Source organism: Harpegnathos saltator, unplaced genomic scaffold (genome assembly GCF_003227715.2).
Source record: "Harpegnathos saltator strain DR-91 unplaced genomic scaffold, Hsal_v8.6 scaffold72, whole genome shotgun sequence".
In the NCBI taxonomy this organism is placed as follows: Eukaryota; Metazoa; Arthropoda; class Insecta; order Hymenoptera; family Formicidae; genus Harpegnathos; species Harpegnathos saltator.
The window spans coordinates 534,126-554,120 of NW_020230560.1; the positions used below are offsets into that span (position 1 = coordinate 534,126).

Genomic DNA, 19,995 nt, shown 5'->3' on the forward strand with positions numbered 1-19,995 from the left:
CACGCACGCGAGTCGCGGGATACGCGAAATGATTTCGTCCGTCGGGGCCGAGGACTCTCGACAGAGGAGGCGTACGCACCTTCCCTTTTCCCTACGTTCGCGGAGGAAAGCGACCAAGTGCTGCGGACACTCAGCGGAGACGGCGGACACACCGTCCCGGGTTCTTGGTCGCTAGACGGATCGCCTAAAGGCTGAGTACGCTCAGCGGAGTTCGCCGACGGACGAACCCCTGGCTCAAGGCGGCGGGTAACGGTGATAAACTGTCGAGTACGCTCGACTGAGCACGCGTACACACGAGCCCAGGGAGACGGCCAAGTATCGAGAACGCTCGATCGAGACTGCGGACGCACAATCCCGTGTTCTTAGTCGCCGGTCGGGTAGTCGGAAAGCGGAAGGCAGAGCGAAACGGTCCGGATCTTCTTTCCTTCAGCATAGAGCGTCTGGATCGAACGGCGGTACGGATCAGTCTGGGTGACTAGAAGCTCGATCGCCGCCGTTTTATAATTCGCGCTAGGATTGATACGGCGGCGATCGAGCGGCGCGCCTATCGGCGCGAGGGACGGTGACGGCGCGTGATCGCGGCCGCGCGCGCTAGCGGCAGCGTGTGATCGCCGCGGCGCGCGATAGCGGCAGCGCGATCGTTTCGGTATTTTTAGGGTGGCGCTCGGCGCCGTTCTTCGGCCCGACAGGTGGTCGGTCGGGCCCGTAGTAACGAGGTGCATCTGCGCCTCGTTACAAGCTTTTGAAATACGTTATAAGAATATGCCAAAAAAGGTAGGGCTTTCCATTTGAAAAGTTCTAGGTGACTTTGCCCTGACCTTGTTGACGCTAGCCAAGGTCAAACTAATAAGATCAGTAAATAGATCATTTTAAACCTTACAACTTTTTTCTGAAACATTGTTTCCAAAAACCAATTGTTTTCGAGATATTTTATCGTTCGAAGACTTTTTGAGATCCCTTTATGTATCTATAACTGATATCGACGCCGTATGCTCGACACGGTTGCTTGTTTATGGGTGGACTGATGTCTCCCCACCATTCGACCACTGCATAGATACGCATTCCATAACGCGTCTTATGCGTCCCCAACATCTCCCTCTTTAAGAAAATGTTTGCTAGGTATAAGATTTAGTCTTGGGGTCCATTATTAGTCTTCGAGGCTGAGTCCTGTGACGCAAGGGTCTTGGCGAGGTCTGAGCGATAGTAACAACTTCTGGAAAGTTTCTGCAAATATCAGAGGACAAAAAAGTTTCCATCTGTTGTTCATTGGTTATCAGAATTGATGTTGAATCTTTAGGTTCAAAAAATATCTAATCGTCCGAAATGCCGTTATACGGAGTTTTGGGTGTACCTCCTCTCCTTCAAATGTCATTGATATGGCGCACGATGATTACTATTATCCAATTGTATCGTAATCGAGACAAGACATTGATGATGTAGCGTTGTTCACGTTTATTATGGAACGCTACGATTACACGATCTCCTCGGTGTAGGCTTCTAAGTTGGATTCCATGGTGTTGTGCGAATTACTTCTGCATGTCGAGTTGCTTTTCGTTGAGAAGCGGTGATGAGGCGGAAGTAAGTTTCGATACTGTTGGAAATAATTTGGAGAACGGTGAGCTGATACGTTTTCCTAAGAATAATCGGCTGCAGATTTCCCATCAGGAGTTGAAGCTGAATATGTGTAGCGATAATTATATAAGAAATCTTGTAGTTCCATTTCACATTTCACAATCTAGTGAGTTCTTAGCGATAGCTTTTTTGACCACCATACGTTCTGCTTGGCCGTTAAATTGGGGATGATCCACTGCGGAGAATGGATGCGAGATGTGCATTTCCCTGCAAAAGTTAGCAAACATGGTTGCAGTGAATTGTGTACTATGGTCGCTCACATAAACTTCAGTGGGGTATCTGGAAAATATTTTACGGTATAGTTCAACTGTGCGAGTAGCGGAGATGATGGATGTCTGCGCTACGTTGATACATTTAGAAGGTGTCTACAAATATCAGGAGGTATTATCTGTCGATTGGTCCTGCATAATCTAAATGTAGACATTCTAATGATTTAGACAGGGCGGGCCAAGGGTTGATAGGAACCGTGACTGGTAATTTTCGGAGGATATATTCGGCCAGTATACATATTCTCGAGTGAGTTGCCTCATTCTCCGGATTCCTGGATAATCCTTGTGGGGAAATGTTAAAATCTGAGACTGCATGGTAAATGGGATAAACACTCTGTCACCAATCAAAAATGTATCATCTACAATAAGGGGATTTTCACAGTAGTTTCTATAGTTTGTAACGGCCGAACTCCGCGGTTCGGTCGCTGCTACGCGTTTCGCGCGGATAAGGCTCGTCGGAGTCCGGGTTCGGTGAGGAGGAAAGCAGCGAGACGTTTGAGAATAATATAAGTACGTTAGCTTTATTCTATACTTAATTCGGTACAAGAGTTCGGCCCCGAAGGCGATGTCGCAGGTTGCGTTTATAAGGCGCGTCGGTACGGTACGGTGTGGTGCGGTGAGCGGTGCAAGCGCTCGTACGAACGGATAGGCCGTGCGGAAGGCGGGGCCTATTGCGCGACGCGTGTAGACCGTAACGACGGTAACGGCGCGGTGATCGGTCTCGCTTCGCGACGCTGGGCGTCTCGGACAATTATCGTCCAATACTCGCTTCGGAATTGCTCGCGTAAAAATGGTCGCCGGACCGGAGATTTCGATTCTCGGTCGAACGCACGCACGCGAGTCGCGGGAGATGCGAGATGATTTCGTCCGTCGGGGCCGAGGACTCTCGACAGAGAAGGCGTACGCACCTTCCCTTTTCCCTACGTTCGTGGAGGAAAGCGACCAAGTGCTGCGGACACTCAGCGGAGACGGCGGACACATCGTCCCGGGTTCTTGGTCGCTAGACGGATCGCCTAAAGGCTGAGTACGCTCAGCGGAGTTCGCCGACGGGCGAACCCCTGGCTCAAGGCGGCGGGTAACGGTGATAGACTGTCGAGTACGCTCGACTGAGCACGCGTACACACGAGCCCAGGAAGACGGGAGACGGCCAAGTATCGAGAACGCTCGTTCGAGACTGCGGACGCACAATCCCGTGTTCTTAGTCGCCGGTCGGGTAGTCGGAAAGCGGAAGGCAGAGCGAAACGGTCCGGATCTTCTTGCTGTCGGCATAGAGCGTCTAGCTAGAACGGCGGTACGGATCGGTCTGGTGACTAGGAGCTCGATCGCCGCCGTTTTATAGTTGTTCGCGCTACGATTGGTACGGCGGCGATCGAGCGGCGCGCCTATCGGCGCGAGGCACGGTGACGGCGCGTGATCGCGGCCGCGCGCGCTAGCGGCAGCGCGTGATCGCTGCGGCGCGCGATAGCGGCGGCTCGTGATAACGGCGGCGCGATCGTCTTCGAGTTTTTAGGGTGGCGCAAAGCGCCGTTCTTCGGTCCGACAGGTGGTCGGTCGGGCCGGTAGTAACGAGGTGCATCTGCGCCTCGTTACATCACCCCCTAGCAGAGGGGTCGTCCGGTAGGCGGCGGCTGGACCGGAGCTGGCCGTCCGCGTGAAATCGCAACATCCAGCGTCCCTCGGGTGTTCGGAGGCGGTATCGACGGCTAACATGGACGGCCACATGGGGAACGAGCTTGTGGACGCCGGGCTCCACTTCGACGAGGACCGGCGGCGGTGGCCTCGGGCCGACCGGTCGGAGTAACTTCGGCGGTCGGACGGGGGTCGGACCCGAGGGTGGTCGCGTCGTCGGGAGGAGAGGCGTCCCTGCTACTCGTGGCGGCGGCGGCGTCCGTTGCGGCGGTGGTGGCGGCCGTTGTGGCGGTGGTGGCCGTTGTGGCGGTGGCCGTTGCTGCGGCGGCGGTCGTTGCGGCGGCGGTGGCGGTTGTTGCGGCGGCGGTCGTTGCGGCGGCGGCGGTCGTTGCGGCGGCGGAGTCGTCGGCAGCCGTGTGGGGCGGGTGGTAGCCCTTGTCGTTGTTGCTGCTGCCAGCGACTTGGGCTGGCGTCCTCGGCGTCCGGGTGGTGGGGGCAGCGGAGCCGTAAGCATAATTGCCTTACGGCGCTGCGCTGTGTCGGACCGTTGTATCCGGGTCCCCCTTGCCGGAACTTGGGGGTTCGGTGGCCTCGGCGACGGCGGCGGTGTGCTCGCTGGTGGTAGCGGCGGTGACGTCGGCAGTGACGTCGGCGGTGACGTTGGTGGTGACGTCGGCGGTGGCGTCGCTGGTGGTGGCGACGTCGGCGGTGGCGTCGCTGGTGGTGGCGACGTCGACGGCGGCGGGGCAGCCGGGGCCCTCTCCTCGTCGTCGGAGAGGGCGAGATCCGTACACAGGACGGTGAGATCTTCGATCTCAATCCCTCGGGGCTCGCTCATTCGAAAGCTTATGCTTTTCTTAAGCTGGCCAAAATTTCTCGGCTTATCGTGTGGCGACAGCTCGAGAAGATCTGTGCTTCGCTGCTCGAGGCCGTCGTTTTATACCCCGGGCCGTTGTTTCGGTTTCCCCTTCCGGGTTGTCGACTTCCGCGTCCTGTGGCTTTTCGTTATTGTTGCCTGACTTCAAATCTTGTATATGTATATTTCGTAGCCACTTGCCGTATCTAGCGCGGAGATCGACGATTACCGGGGAGATTATCTTCCGGATTTCGTACGGCCCGGAGTATTTTGGCGCGAGCTTGGCGTTAAAGCCTCGCGCTTTATCCGATAGGGGATGCTCGCGTCGCCATACTGTCTCCCCTATCGTAGGCCGCCAGGAGCGCCGTCGCAAATTATAGTAGCGCTCCTGGCGTTGAAAAGCTCGCGCCAAATTTACACGGACGACCTCGTAAGCGTCCTCGAGCTGTCGGCGGCGACTTTCCAGTGGAGCGGCGGTACGGGTCTCCGGCCAGGAACTCAACTCCCGCCCGCTGAGCAGGAAGGCCGGGCTGTATCCCGTTGAGTCCTGGACGGTCGAGTTGTATGCGAACTGCAGCGCGGAGAGGTGGTTGTCCCACTTGCGGTGGTTTTTCCCCACAAACTGAGCGATCATGGTCTTAATTACACGGTTTGTCCGCTCCACCGGATTACAATGCGGTGCGTAGATGGGGGTGGTGCGGTGACGGATGCCGTGAGCCCCGCAGAATCTTGTGAATTGCTTGGAACGGAATTGCTTCCCGTTATCGGACACTATTGTTTGGGGGCAGCCGTGTCGGTGCATGATGCCCTCGGTGATCGCCTGCTCCACTGCCCCCGTTGTCGCTCTTCGGAGCGGTCGCATCTCTAGCCACTTGGAGAAGCGATCCTGCATAGCGATGACCCACGCGTGGCCGCCGGTCGACCGCGGCAGAGGGCCCATCAGGTCTATGGTGGCCTGCTCCCACGGGCCCTTGACCGCGGTGGCGTGCAGAAGGCCCGCGGGTTTGACCTGTGTCGACTTATAGGCGAGGCAGGTCTCGCAGGCCCGGACATGTCGGGCTACGTCCCGGAACATTCCGGGCCAATAATACCGGCGGGCCGCGCGGGCGATCGTCTTCGCTATCCCCAAGTGGCCGGCGGTGGGTTCGTCGTGGAGCTGGTGAAGGATTTCGGCGCGTTGCTCTCGAGGCACGCATACCTTCCACTGCTCCTCCGCCGGTGTTTCGCGGAAATCCAGCTCGTGCAGGATGTGGCGGAGGAGCTGGCCTTGCTGGATGGCGTAGTCCGGCCAGGCGGCGGGATCTGCGGCTACCCGCGCCCTCATATGGCGGTACCAAGGGCAACCGTTTTCCGAGATGATGGCGCTTACCTCGGGTCGTCGAGACAACGCGTCGGCGACCGTGTTGAGAGCGCCTCGCCGGTATTGCACCTCGAACTCGTACTGCTGTAGTTCGAGGGCCCAGCGGGCCAGTCGCCCGATGGGTGTCTCCAGGCTGCGCAGCCACCGGAGGGCCTGGTGATCTGTGATCACCGTGAAGCGATAGCCCTCCAGTTAGTCGCGCATTCGCCTTATTCCCCAGATTACGGCGAGGCACTCCAATTCGGTCGCGCTGTAATTTTTCTCGGCGCGATTTAAGGTTCGGCTCGCGTACGCGATCACGCGTTCGGCCCCCTCCAGCCGCTGCGTGAGAACGGCTCCCAGCCCCTCCGTGCTTGCGTCCGTCTGCAGCTGGAAGGGCTCCCGAAAATCGGGGCACGCGAGTACCGGTGCCGTGGTCAGCCGCTTCTTCAGTGCGGTCATCGCGGCGTCCTCGTCCGCGCCCCACCTCCACTTCACATTTTTCCGGATGAGTCGCGTGAGCGGGGCGGCTAGCGCGGAGAAACCGGGGATGAACCGCCTGTACCACGACGCGAGCCCGAGGAACTGCCGAACCTTTCGTACGGTCGTGGGCACCGGCCATTCCGATATCGCGCTCACTTTTTCTGGGTCGGTACGGATACCCTCTCGGTCCACGATATGCCCCAGGTACCGCAGGCGGCCCACACAGAAACGGCACTTCTCCGTATTGAGGCGCAGTCGTGCTTCCCGGAGCCGCCGGAAGACCTCCCCGAGCCGCGTGATATGTTCCTCGAAGGTCCGGCTCACGATAATGATATCGTCTAGGTAGACGAGTACGTGGGGCTCGAGCTCAGGGCCGAGTATGCCATCCAGCAGCCGTTGGAACGTGGCGGGTGCGGAGTGCAGACCGAAGGGCATTACTCGAAACTGCATCAATCCTCGTCCCGGCACGGCAAACGCAGTCAAGGGGCGGCTCGCGGCCGACACGGGAACCTGCCAATACCCGCTCCGCAGGTCCAGCGTAGACAGATATTTTGCCCCTCGGAGTTTGTCGAGGGTAGCGGCGACCTGCGGCAACGGGTAGGCATCAGGTTCCGAGACGCTATTTAATTTGCGGAAATCTACACAAAATCTTCGCGACCCATCCTTTTTCCGCACCACCACCACCGGCGAGCTCCACGCGCTGTGAGAGGGCTCGATTATGCACTCCTGCAGCATCTTCTCGACCTCCTCGTCGATTACTCGCTGCATAGCGGGGTTCCGGGGCCGATACCGCTGCTTAATGGGGCGTGGGTCGGTCAGTCGAATGTCGTGGTACGCCCGGTCCGTCGGTCCCTGCACCTTGTCGAAGAGGCGGAATTCCCGTTTCAGGAACTGTTCCAGTCGCGTGGTCTCGTCCGGGGTTCGTGGCGTTAGTCCGTCCTCGATCGTACAGATCGACGGTTCGGTCCGTGTCGCGCGCGTCGGTGGCGGTGGCAGGGTCACCTGTAGCTTGGCCCACAAGTCCACTCCAATGCATGGAGCTGCCGAGCTTTGGCAGGACTCGCAGGCCGTGTCTCACGTTTCTGTCCTCCGTTTGTACGTCTGTCGTCATGGTTCCGGTCGTCTGTACGAGTGTTCCGTCAGCTAGTCGTATCGCTTCGGATCGCCTCGACTTCCGGATCGGGGCTCCTACTTGCTGGGCAATGTCGGGGCGTATAACCGACGCCTCCGACCCGGAGTCGAGGAGCGCGTTGACGTCACGTCCGTTCAGTCGTACGGTTATATGGGGCCGAGGTGTGAATCGGATGCGTTGATTCCTCAGGGCCGAGACTCTGGGTGGCAGGTCTCGGCCCGTCGGTCGTTTCCCGGCCGCGGGTGGCACTCCCGGGTCAACACGCCCTCCTTTCCGCATTGCGAGCAGAATTTCTTCGGGGGGCGCTTACAGTCTACCCGAGTGTGCCCCCTTTGTTTGCACCGCCAGCAGCACTCGTCCTTGCTGTATGTGCTGGCGGTGGTCGGCGCGACGCGCGGTGGTCGAGGAGGTCGATCACTGCAGGATCTCGCCGGCGGTCGCGTATCTGCCGCTCGATGTCTTCATGCTCTGCGGCCCGCGCACGGAGGTCCCCGATGCTCGTCGAACGTCGTCGATGCGAATGCCCCTCTTGTATTCTGGGTGCATATTTTCATATAGCAACTCGAGCTGCTCCTCGGGATTCCATCCCCCCGCTCGCCGCATGAGCGTTAACACGTCATTAGAGAACGCCCGGAAGGATTCTCCATCTTGTACGCGGCCCCGTGCTTCGCGGCGGAGTTGCGCTAGCATCTTGCGCGGGAGGTATTCCGCATGGAAGTCCCTTCGGAAATCCTCCCACGTTGCCCATGTGTGGCGGCTGAGACGGTACCACGCGAGGGCCTCGCCCCGCAGCATTTCCGGCAACCCCCGAAGGACGTGTTCCCCCGTATAGCCATAGACGTCGCTGAGTTCCTCGACCCGTTCTAAAAATTCCTGAGGACTCCGTCCGTCGAAGAAACAACCCCATTTTCTAATTTGATTCATCGCCTTGGCTATCGGGGGCCCGGACCCCTCGGGGATTATGGACAGTTCGGGTGTCTCGTCGCGAACTTCCACTGTCCCTTCCTCGACCTTTGCTGCGGGGGTCGCTGTCCCGTTGTCCTCCTTGAACACTTCCGGATGTCGTCGCACGAACTGACCGAGCCGCCTTCGCAATTCTTCGAATGTCCCGTCCGTGTGCAAGTCGTGACGGGACAACTGCTCGGTCAGCTCCTGTTTTGACAATTTATGCACCCATGCCATCGCGCTCGGGCCTGTAATCCCTCTTGCCGCTTTTCTCCTCCTAAGGTCCTTTGTTCGGACGCCAAATGTAACGGCCGAACTCCGCGGTTCGGTCGCTGCTACGCGTTTCGCGCGGATAAGGCTTGTCGGAGTCCGGGTTCGGTGAGGAGGAAAGCAGCGAGACGTTTGAGAATAATATAAGTACGTTAGCTTTATTCTATACTTAATTCGGTACAAGAGTTCGGCCCCGAAGGCGATGTCGCGGGTTGCGTTTATAAGGCGCGTCGGTACGGTACGGTGCGGTGCGGTGAGCGGTGCAAGCGCTCGTACGAACGGATAGGCCGTGCGGAAGGCGGAGCCTATTGCGCGACGCGTGTAGACCGTAACGACGGTAACGGCGCGGTGATCGGTCTCGCTTCGCGACGCTGGGCGTCTCGGACAATTATCGTCCAATACTCGCTTCGGAATTGCTCGCGTAAAAATGGTCGCCGGACCGGAGATTTCGATTCTCGGTCGAACGCACGCACGCGAGTCGCGGGAGATGCGAGATGATTTCGTCCGTCGGGGCCGAGGACTCTCGACAGAGAAGGCGTACGCACCTTCCCTTTTCCCTACGTTTGTGGAGGAAAGCGACCAAGTGCTGCGGACACTCAGCGGAGACGGCGGACACACCGTCCCGGGTTCTTGGTCGCTAGACGGATCGCCTAAAGGCTGAGTACGCTCAGCGGAGTTCGCCGACGGGCGAACCCCTGGCTCAAGGCGGCGGGTAACGGTGATAGACTGTCGAGTACGCTCGACTGAGCACGCGTACACACGAGCCCAGGAAGACGGGAGACGGCCAAGTATCGAGAACGCTCGATCGAGACTGCGGACGCACAATCCCGTGTTCTTAGTCGCCGGTCGGGTAGTCGGAAAGTGGAAGGCAGAGCGAAACGGTCCGGATCTTCTTGCTGTCGGCATAGAGCGTCTAGCTAGAACGGCGGTACGGATCGGTCTGGTGACTAGGAGCTCGATCGCCGCCGTTTTATAGTTGTTCGCGCTACGATTGATACGGCGGCGATCGAGCGGCGCGCCTATCGGCGCGAGGCACGGTGACGGCGCGTAATCGCGGCCGCGCGCGCTAGCGGCAGCGCGTGATCGCCGCGGCGCGCGATAGCGGCGGCTCGGTGATAACGGCGGCGCGATCGTCTTCGAGTTTTTAGGGTGGCGCAAAGCGCCGTTCTTCGGCCCGACAGGTGGTCGGTCGGGCCGGTAGTAACGAGGTGCATCTGCGCCTTGTTACAAGTTTTCACAATTGCTGAGCCGAGAAGCGAAGACCATTTATTCTTGACGGCTTGTAGAACAATTCGTAGTTCTGGGTCAGCATTCGTAGCCGACTGTAGTTTCAGACTGAGATCCTTGCCGAGGTAATCAATTGAGTAGTTTTTTATTTGGCAAACTTCATCTTCTACTGCACGAATACTGGCTACTTGAAGTTTGTTGAGATTATCCCTGCGAAATTTTTCCACCAAGCGAGATAAAGTGTTAGCTTGGCCAAAATCTTGCGTCCTTATATATTCTATTTGGAAATCGTAGTCAATTAGTCGAATGGCTTAACATTCGAGCTGAGCTGCTGTTATCGGCTTGAGGCTCTTCGTATTACCAATCTGTAACAATGCGACAAGCGGTTTATGATCGATATATAAGTTAAATTTTCTTCCCCAGAAAAATTTGTGGAAACATTTGACAGCTGTGATTAATGTCAGAGCTTCCTTTTCGAGTTGAAAGTTGTTGCGTTGTGAATTCGTGAGACTTTGAAAAACGTGGTAAACGGCATGGTTATGTCCGTTTGCATCTCGTAAAAATACGCCGCCTGTACCTGTAGGGCAGACGTCTGCCGCAACTATAAGTGTTTTCGAGGGATCGAAGTGCTCTAGGAGGAGTGAACTAAGCATGACTTCTTTGATGCGATGTAAGCCATGTTGTAGTCCTCAGGACTAAAAGCGATTTTTCCTCGTGAAGTCCTCTAAAGGTTGTTTAATCTGGTGCAGATGTGGTATGAATATGCCGTAGTGGTTGATTAAACCAAGTAATGACTGAACCTCGGAAATACACGTAGGTGTGTTCAGTATCTCGCGAGTGTTTTCTAGGTCTGCGGCAATACTTTTACTGTTAACAATCAACCCGAGGTACTTAATTTCCGGTAGTATAAAACGTGAGTCGTATTCTTGGCGCGTAGAGCTAGTTACTATCACATCGTCAAGGTAAATCAAGGTAGACTCCTTCTAGTCCTGAGAAAGTGTCCATGGTTTGCTGAAATATAGCAGACGCTGTTTTAATTCCAAAGAGCAAACATTTGAATCTGAAGAGGCCTTTAATAATGATAATCGTAGTGATGTCACGGTGATCTGCGATTTCTATTTGCATGAAAGTATTACTGAGATCTAAGACATTGAAATATCTATTATCATTGAGTTTTGGCATGATGTTATCGACATCAGGTAAAGAATATGGATTGCTCCTCAGAGAGTTATTTACTCCCGTAGAATAATCTGCACAAAGACGAATTCGGCTATCATGTCGTTTGACTATGACTATTGGAGTACTCCAATCCGATAGGTGTGTTCGTTCGATGATGTTCAAAGATTCTAATTGAAGTTCATCTTCGAGTGGCTTTTCCATGCTATAGAGAATCAGTCGACATGATGTTTGCATAAGCTGAACGTTCTCAGAAAAAATGAGTTTAGCTTGAAAATTTTGACACAGCCCAAGGCCGGGAGAAAATAATTTCGGAAAATCTTCAATAATATGGCTAAAAGACGCGTTTGATGCGGAAGAATGTCCATCAAGCTCATGACGTTTGATCATAGCGCACTGAATATTTGATCCATAGTCCAGATCGTGACACCTTTCGAATAGCATGGACCATACATTAAGTTTGTCGATGGCATTTAAGCCTAATAGATCGAAACCGTTGCGTGAAACAACGTTTATAAAGATTATACGGTCTCCGACTTGCAGCGTGCACTTGAATTTATCGATCGTTTTAAGAGTGTTTCCACCGACATGCTTTATTTTCTCGCTCGTATCGAGAATCGAAGAGCCTAAACGTAAATATGTGCTACCAATAGTTATGACATTGGACTCCCTGTCATATTGGAAATATGGAATATTATGGAATATCGGCTGGGCGTCTCACGGGGTAGTCATTATCAGCTTTTGCATTAGAGCGATAGACTTTAGCTAGGTGGTCCTTTTTGACACATTTACGACAGATCGTGTCGCGGAAAGTGCATTTCGAACGAACATGGGTACTATCACAATCATTGCATCTAGGAACACCAGACGGAGGACCCCCGGTTTCTGCCAGTGGCGTGAGATTGTCTCTTATCGATTTCTCCAGGATGTTTTGTTTCTACCCTTGATATACATAACGTTGAATATAGCTACTGAGAGGTTAGTTGGATTCTCTAAAGCCCTCATATTCAGTTACAGGTTAAGATGAGTCTCGAGTTCCATGGCGATATCCTTGAGCGTAGCGTCTTGATTTTTTTCTACTAACCGTAGCATTATCTTCTTTAAGTTATCGTTTTCATGAGAGAAGCAAAGCGATTGAAGAAGTAATAGAACTTGAGGGTGTCGTCCGGAAGATTCGCTCGTTCGAAATCTGCCACAAAGCGATTGATGCGATTGATGTGTTCCGAGATCGGAGTCGCCTTGTCGTATCGATAATTCAGGATTATTATGTGAACTCGATTTGTCCAAGTTCGTCCAATATTAGATGTTCACATTTCCGGCGGCAGAGCTGTTGCCTCCATAACAAGTGTATACTCGTGGCGTAATAGCCATTTCGAAAACGCACGGGTTTCGTGCCCCGGTGCTGTAGATATACTTTTCAATGCGTGTGCTGAGCTGGTTGTATAAATCCACTGAGGCTTGATTCGGCTTCGCAATTCGAGCTTGTTCTCGATGTAGCTGGAGCTGAAGTAGACTGTTGACCGCGGCGGTAAGAGCTTAAAGATCTTAGGCCACCATGTTGATCGGTACTTTGTTCGTGAGAGACAGAAGAGTTTTATCTTGTCTGCAGCGTCAGTTGTTATGTCCTAGCCGTGATGGCGAGGAAGATTGTCCGAGTAAGAACACGAAAGGTCCGATAAGGATAAACTCTTGTATTTATAAACGTAATATCCTATCTATATGCACGTTTCTATAACTGATATCGACACACGTACGCTCGGCACAGTTGCTCGCTCGTGGATGGTTCTGGACTGATACTTTCCCACCACTACTTTTTTTTTTTGATAACGCAGGAGAAACCCATCATGGGTACCCTCCACCCCCTGGGAGGGGCAGAGGGTTATGTGAGACTCTTATTCACTAAAACTCCTGCGGGATGTCTACCAGTCGGACCGAGATGGGGGGAGTTGGGGGAACTGGGCCAGCATTCCCTCCCCAACACCCCGGCCCCAGGGCTCTCACGGAGCCCCACGCCCAAGTACCGCACCCGTGTGGATCCTCTCCTGGAAGAGGGTCCGGGTGCGGTGTCCCGATCGGCTTGCCGATCGGGTTGGCCTTCCGGTACTTTATGGGAGAGAGGGGACATCCACCCTCCCTCCCCGCCCCCTCCTCGTAAGTGATTCCACTCCGGAGGGGGCGGGGGAGCGAGACCTTTTCTCAGAAGGCTCCGCCCCCCTACCTTACCTCGCCGACGCCCGGGGGAGGGCGAGGGGGTTTACACCCCTCCCCCCGACGACCCTCCCCCGCGCGTCCGCATGCGGGCCCGAGGCGGCCGAGGAGGCGATCCTCGGTTGTCCGAGGATCGTTGCTCGTCCTCGACCGGCGCCACCTCGGGCCCGCTCCCTAAACCTGGGGAGCCCCGTCCCCTCCGCCGTCTCCTAGGATGGTCGGAGGGGCGGCGCTCCCACTCGGCGGCCTCCTTCTGTGACATGATGTCCGTGCAGAAGGAGGCCGCCTCCTCCCACACCTCTTCGCTCCCGCACATGGCGCGAACCATGCGCGGAAGCGAGAGGGCCTCCACCCTACACCCCACCGCCCGGGCCAGGACTCGGCGCCGCTGGTCCTATGCGGGGCACGAGACCAACGTATGTTGCGCCGAGTCCACTTGCTCCGGGCAGTGGTGGCATTCGGTGGTGGGTTCCTTCCTGATCCTGTGCAGGTACCTCCCGAAACATTCGTGTCCGGTCAGCACTTGCACCAGATGGAAGGACAGCCCGCGTCCCCTCCTGCTCATCATTTCTGATAGGCAGGGGCGGACAGCCTCGGCCGTCCAGCGCCCGAACCCTCGTGGGTCCGCCAATTCGGCGGACTACTTGTCGAGGGTCCGGGCACAGGCCTGGGCCTTTAGGGCCCTCAGGTCCCTGACCGATAGTCCTTCCCCCCTCCCGCGGAGCTCCTTTATTCGCCAATATAAGAGAAATTTCTCTTCGGCGAGGAGCTCCACTGGGGGGGAGCCGGCCAGGGTGGTCGCCGCTAAATACGAAACGGTGGCGTACCCCCGGATCGCCCTCATGACCACCGGCCGCATCGCCTGACGAATCAGGTTCTTGTTGCGGCCGGTAGCCAGTAGTCGTGGCGCCCAGATGGGCACCCTGTAGAGGGCGACCGAATGCACGACACCAACGTAGAGGCGGCGAGCCCGCCATTCCGGGCCCCTCCGGGCTCGCATCAAGCCAGCCAGAGCCGTGCTCATCTTGCGAACCCGGGGGGCCAGGCGCCTGAAATGGGCCCCAAAGTCCCAATGGTTGTCCAGCGTCAGGCCCAGATACTCGATCGTGGGCCCGACGCGGACGCGGACTCCATCCACCCGGGCCTTTCGTGGCCTCCCCTCACCCCGGCGGCGATGGAACAGCATCGCCTGGGTCTTTTGGGGGGCCACTTTCAGCCCGAGGTCTCTGATGGTGCCCACCACCGAGCTGAGTGCCGTCTCTGCTAGGAGGCGAGCCTCCCCCCAATTCTCCCCCTCGGCGAGCACCAACGTATCGTCTGCGTAGCAGACTACGTGGGCGCCGAGGGGGAGGGGAGGGCGCAACACCCGGTCAAACGCGATGTTCCATAGCAGGAGGCCCAGTACGGACCCCTGCGGAACACCGCGTTCCATTCGGCGCCAGCCTTGGACCCCGCCTCTCCTGGAGTAGGCGAGGTCCCTGTCCCTGAAATAGGCCGACAGGATGCGCCGGAGATAGACGGGCACCCCGTGGTATTCGAGGGCCCGTCCAATTTCCGGCCAAGGCAGGGTGTTGACGCATTAGTGATGTCGAGAGACACCGCGAGCAACACCCTGCCCCCCTCCTTCACAGCGGCACGGGCCAGGTCCCGGACGTGCTGGACGGCATCCAGCGTAGAGCGTCCGAGCCTGAACCCGTACTGGTTGCTGTGGAGGTCCGGCCCTTCCAGGAACATGTGCTGGACGAGGCGGTCGGCAATGATGCACTCGAGCATCTTGCCCGCCTCGTCCAGCAGGCATATCGGCCTAAAGGCTGGCGCCCCACCGGGCGTCTTGCTCCCCTTAGGGAGGAGGACCAATTTGGCTTTTCTCCACTCATGGGGGAAGACTCCCTCCCTGAGGCACTTCTCCAGAACGTCCCACGTGGCTGCGGACAGGTTCCCTTCGCCAAGGGCGAGGGCCCAGGCGCGGCCAGGAATACTGTCGGGGCCCGGGGCTTTGCCCTTGGCCCCGAGCCTCTTCCTGGCCCTGGCGAACTCCTCTAGTGAGACCCCCAGGTCCTCGTTCCAGTCCCCATCCCGGGACGGTAATTCCGGGTAATTTCGGGTAATTCCGGGGCGGGAAGCCGGGGAGGGCTCCCCTCCACCCTCGGGAAGAGAGCGTCGAGGCGCCCCTCGAGGTCCTGGGGGTCCATCGACTTCGTCGGAGGGGCGCCCGTGGACGTATCTTTCCGACCGTCCGTTTGTATGGGCGCCCCCACGGGTCTTCGTCTAGGGAGTCCACCAGTCGCTCCCAGGCCTTCTCCTTGGCTTCCTTAATGGCGGCCTTCAGGGCTTCCCTCTTATTGAGGTATTCCCTTTTAGTCCCCGCGACATCCCCCTCCTCGTCGCGCCAGGCACTGGTATATAACCTTCTGGCTCGGACGCAGGAGTCACGGATCTCCGCAATCTCCCGCGTCCACCAGTATGCCGCCCGGCGCTTTCGGGGGTGGGACCGGGGCATTGCGACGTCGCACGCCGACGCCACAATGCCCACTACCTCCTTCGCCTGGGAGAGGGAGGGAGTCCCGTTCACCTGGCTCTCTTCCGAGATGCCAGGTGGCCGCGAGGACGGCCGCCTGGAACCTGTCCACGTCTAATCGACCGAGGACCCATCGTTTGGGGAGGGGAAAGTCCCCTTCCCCGGGGCGGCGGGCCAACACCCGGTGAGGGGTGGGAAGTCGGAGAGACCACATCACGTACCTGTGATCGGATAGTGATTCCCTCTCCTCCTCCACCACCCACTCCCAGAAGTCCCGGGCAGCCGACGGGGAGGCCCACGTCAGATCAATGACTGACTCGCCTCCTCCCGGCCGCACACAGGTGCTGGTGGACCCCGTGTTCATGAGCACGAGGCCCAATCCCGCCGCCCAGTCGGCCACGACCTTGCCCCGAAGTTTCCGCTGCCGGGGACTACAGCCCCATTCTTCCGAGTGGGCGTTAAAGTCTCCGGCAACTACGACAGGTCGGGGGTGGCACCTACGCACCACGTCCCCGATCCTGCCTAGGACCCTCTCAATCCGGGCAAGTTTGCCGCGGCCCTTTTTGTTTCTGTGGTGGGGGAGATACACCGCCACCACAGTGACGGGCCCGCAGTCGATCGCCACATACGAGTCCCCCTTTTCCTGATCGAACAGGGGGGAACCCGCTGTGGGACAGGCCACCACGGCCACCAAGCCGCACCTGCTACCTAGCCAGTTGGGGTTACCAACCGGGATGAAGTGCGGCTCGGTGATCACCCCCAGCCCGGCGCCCAGTTCCGCAAGCCTGTGTATCCACAGGTCTTGGGCCCGGGCGCCGCGGCCGAGGTTGGCTTGGGAGACCCGGAGGAGCGTGAAAGCCAGGCCTTCACGCCTCCTCCAGGCGCTCCTCTTCTGCTCCCTCCATGGAGGTCTCAAGCGGCGAAGACGCCGCTTCAGCCTCCCCCGAGGGAGCATCAGCCATAGTGGCCTCTGTTTCGAATGCCTCCGCAGAGATTGACTCCGATGCCTCATTCGAGGTCATGTGGGGGGTCCCTACCTGTGAACCCTCCACCTCTAGGGAGTAAGAGGGAGGGGAGCGCACATATCGAGGAAGCCAGGGATGGCGCGTCCTCTGGCCTCCTGTCTACAGTCGTTGGGGGTGGAGCATCCACCTCCACCCACCTCATCTTGTCCTTCTGGGATGGCGCTGAGTCCCACGTTGTGGCCTCCTCCCCTTCGGACTCCATCGCTGGTGTAGCTGCCTCCATTGCCCCGCGCTTCCTCTTCTCGCGCCTGGGTGGTGGTTCCTCCGGGATGTCCATGGTGGCCGGGTCCCGGACGCGGTCTTCCCCCTCCTCTGCCACCGCCTGTTTCGTCTTCATCTTAGGGGGGAAGGATAGGTCCTCCCCCACTGTCTCCCGGTCCCTTATCAGGGAGGGAGGACCTTTTTCCGACCCTGGATGGGGGAGCTGCCCCAGTTGTTCCTCCATCAGCTACAGATCCGGACTGCATCCTCTTCCTCCTTCTCTTCTCCTTCCCAGTGAGGGGGCGACAGGAGGGCCCGCCGACCTTATGGTCGGCTCTCCTCCCTAATTCCTCGCAGACTAGGCAGTGGGCCGCAGCCGCCCCATACTCCTTGGCGCGGTGGCCGGGGTTACCGCAGCGGTAGCATGCATCGCTGCGGTCGACGGTGTTTCCGCACCGCCCGCGCACGTGGCCCTGTTCCAAACATTTAAAACAGACCTCGGTGCGGGCGGGCAGCACCGTCACCCCGACGCTGGTCCAGCCAATTCGGACCCGCCCCGTCGCGGCAGCCTTGCTGGCCGCCGCGAGCGGGCACCGCGCCACAGTGGAGGCTCTTCCCAACTGGGTGAGATTGTACCTGCCTACAGTAATATTCGCAGGCAGGCATCCCCCAGCCTTGGCAAGTGCGGCCGCCACCTCATCGGCTCCGACCGTCGCGTCCAGGCCGGTGATTCGCACTGACGCGATCTTCACTCTGGATGCGGTATTCGGGGCCTTTCTCCGCCGCCAGCTTACCGAGCTCTTCGGCAAGCCGATCAGCGGAGGGCCCTGAGCCGAGGTCAGGCATCTCGATCAGTAGGATACCCGTTCTGGCAGCCCTAATCTTCAGGGCTCCCTGGATGCCCAACTCCTCCGGATTGATCCGGCGCCTGGCCTCGGTTATGAAGTCTCTATAAGACCCCTCAGGGCACGTTACGGTGACGGCCGCCGACCTCGGTGGCCTCGGCACTACTGCCACCGCTTTTTGTCCCCCCCCACCTCGGACCAGGGGGCTTTTGCTGAGGGGCCGCTCCGCTCCCCTTCTACTCCGCTCCCCTTCCTCCTGTCTCGCCTTCCTTCTCTCCCTTCTTCCAACCACCTTACTCCAGGTTTCACCTGTAACAGAGTTAGTTTGTGGCACAGAAGGGGGGAGAGGGGGAGGGGGAATCCCTTTCTTCTCTCGCTTCCGGTCAGGTGCTCGACCGACCTCTTTTCCCTCCCTAGATTTGGCCTCCCTTTGGGTCCGCTCCTCCTTTTTAGGAGGAGCTTCCTCCGAGGATCTCAATGAGGTCCTCTACATTGGGGACCCACGACCCTCTGTCAGCCTGCACCCTTTCCCTGCAACGTAAAAAATACTCTATTCCCCTGGATAATGCTTTGTATGCCGCCTCTCCTTCCGGCTTCAGGTTTAACCTGGCAAGGTCGTCATCCAGTTCTTTTCTGACACCTTGTATGGGAGGCCTCATAGCCGGAGGGGGGCATCCAGCGGCATGGTGTCGTCATAGGACGGAACCACGCCGCTGGAGGCCCCCCTGGCTATTTCATCCGAGGAGCTAGAGGAGCTGTCCAAAATTGGCCTCCCCGCAACTCTCCTCTTCTTCTTCTTCGGTGGACCCTGACGGGGCTTCTCCTCTGTGGACGAGGCGCCACTCCTAGCCACCTGTGCATAGGACAGAGCAGCTATTTGTGGTGCTGGTGTAGGCCCCACTTCAATTTCCTTCGCTGCAAGTTTCTCCTTAAGACTCCGGACTTGGATCCTAAGTATCCTGAGTTCCTCTCGCAGTTGTTCAGCCTCGTTGGTCGCCGCTGTCGTCGGTTCTCCCTCCTCCCCATGTGCGGCAACCCTCGCGAGGAGGGTTGTCATGACAGCCTTGGAGGTGGCCACCGCTCGGTTGACCAGTGACACGAAGGTCCCTTTTAACATATTTGATCTCCGTGCCACCAGCTTTATGGCGCCAAGAGCGCGACCCACCTCCCAGGCCAGCTCCGGTGTCTTCGCCTCCCGTAGCAGTTCCTTCGAGGAGGAGTCCCTAAAGACCTCCTCGGCAGGTCTCGTATCCTTCAGTGATCGAAGGATACCCCGACCGAGGAGGTCCGCAACCTCCGCCTCAAGGCGAGCTCGTACATTCTCCTTCTTTTTGATGGCCGCCTCCTCTCTCTTCTGTCGGATGCTTACAAATTTCCCGTGTGTAGGCTTGCGGCCTCTGGGATCCCTGTTTGGCACCAAGACTGGAGGAGGTTTCGGCTGCGACTGCCGAGTCACGAGGGCAACGGATGAAGATGAGCCCCCGCTCGTCATCTCCCTTCTTCTTTTCACCGCGCCAGTGGCCAGGATGGAATTGGCCTTGGTTTTGCCAGCAGTGACCTCTGAATTTCCGGATCTGGTGACAAATCTGCCCGACTTGTCCCTTGCCACCGGTATTCGTGACCTCTGTGACAGAATGACATCGGACCTGATCTTGAGTTTTCCTGATGTCGATTCTGTCACGCTAGCCGCGCTCGCGATTTCTCCCCTTGCCCGGGTTCCCCCTTTACTACAAAGGGGGTCAGGCCGCGGATGACACAGCGTCGTGGCTGGAATTTTCGACCCCATTCCCCTAGTCACCCGTCTTCCCTCGGTGGGCTGCTCCTCCTCAGTTGAAGCAGCCTCGCTGTCTCCCCGGTAGGAGAAGTGCTTCCCGCCACTGTACGAGGAATCCAAATCAGACGGGCTCCTCTTCTTTACGCGGGAGCTCGTCCGGCAAGTTTCCCGGTGGGAGCTGTCCTTCCGGCTGGTGGACGCCGGGGTGTCTCCCGCGTTGTACGGCAGCCCCTTCTTCATATATCCCGGGGGCCCCGCTCGACACTCTCCCCGGTGGGAGAGGCCTCTCCGAGCATGCTCGGAGGAGGACCGGCTGGTGTGGTCCTTGTCAGACCGCGGGTCACTGTCGTGACTACCGCGTTGTGTCCGACTTTGGCTCCTTTCGGAGCTGATTTCTACAGGTGACCTGTCGTCTCTTGACGACCCACCGGGGGGACCAGGTCAAGTTCCCCGCCGCGACGCTTCA

General features: G+C 57.8%; 1 protein-coding gene across 1 annotated transcript; it reads right to left on the reverse strand.

The window, feature by feature from the left end:
* Window positions 1-1,497: 1,497 nt before the first annotated feature.
* LOC112590122 (uncharacterized) lies at window positions 1,498-7,120 on the reverse strand. The gene is made up of 5 exons (XM_025305852.1): window positions 6,100-7,120; window positions 4,474-5,907; window positions 4,056-4,337; window positions 1,775-1,839; window positions 1,498-1,674 (listed from the first exon to the last, which is right to left on the reverse strand). The coding sequence occupies exons 1-5, from the start codon at window positions 6,974-6,976 to the stop codon at window positions 1,498-1,500; spliced, it is 2,835 nt and encodes a 944-aa protein (XP_025161637.1). The 5' UTR covers window positions 6,977-7,120.
* Window positions 7,121-19,995: the final 12,875 nt, after the last annotated feature.

Coding starts and splice junctions, on each gene's coding strand:
- LOC112590122 (XM_025305852.1), bottom strand. CDS start 6,976: ATGCAGCGAGTAATCGACGAGGAGGTCGAGAAGATGCTGCAGGAGTGC. Junction 5,908..6,099: donor CCAGCTGCAGACGGACGCAA/GCACGGAGGGGC, acceptor CGGTGATCACAG/ATCACCAGGCCCTCCGGTGG. Junction 1,675..1,774: donor ATTTAACGGCCAAGCAGAAC/GTATGGTGGTCA, acceptor ACACATATTCAG/CTTCAACTCCTGATGGGAAA.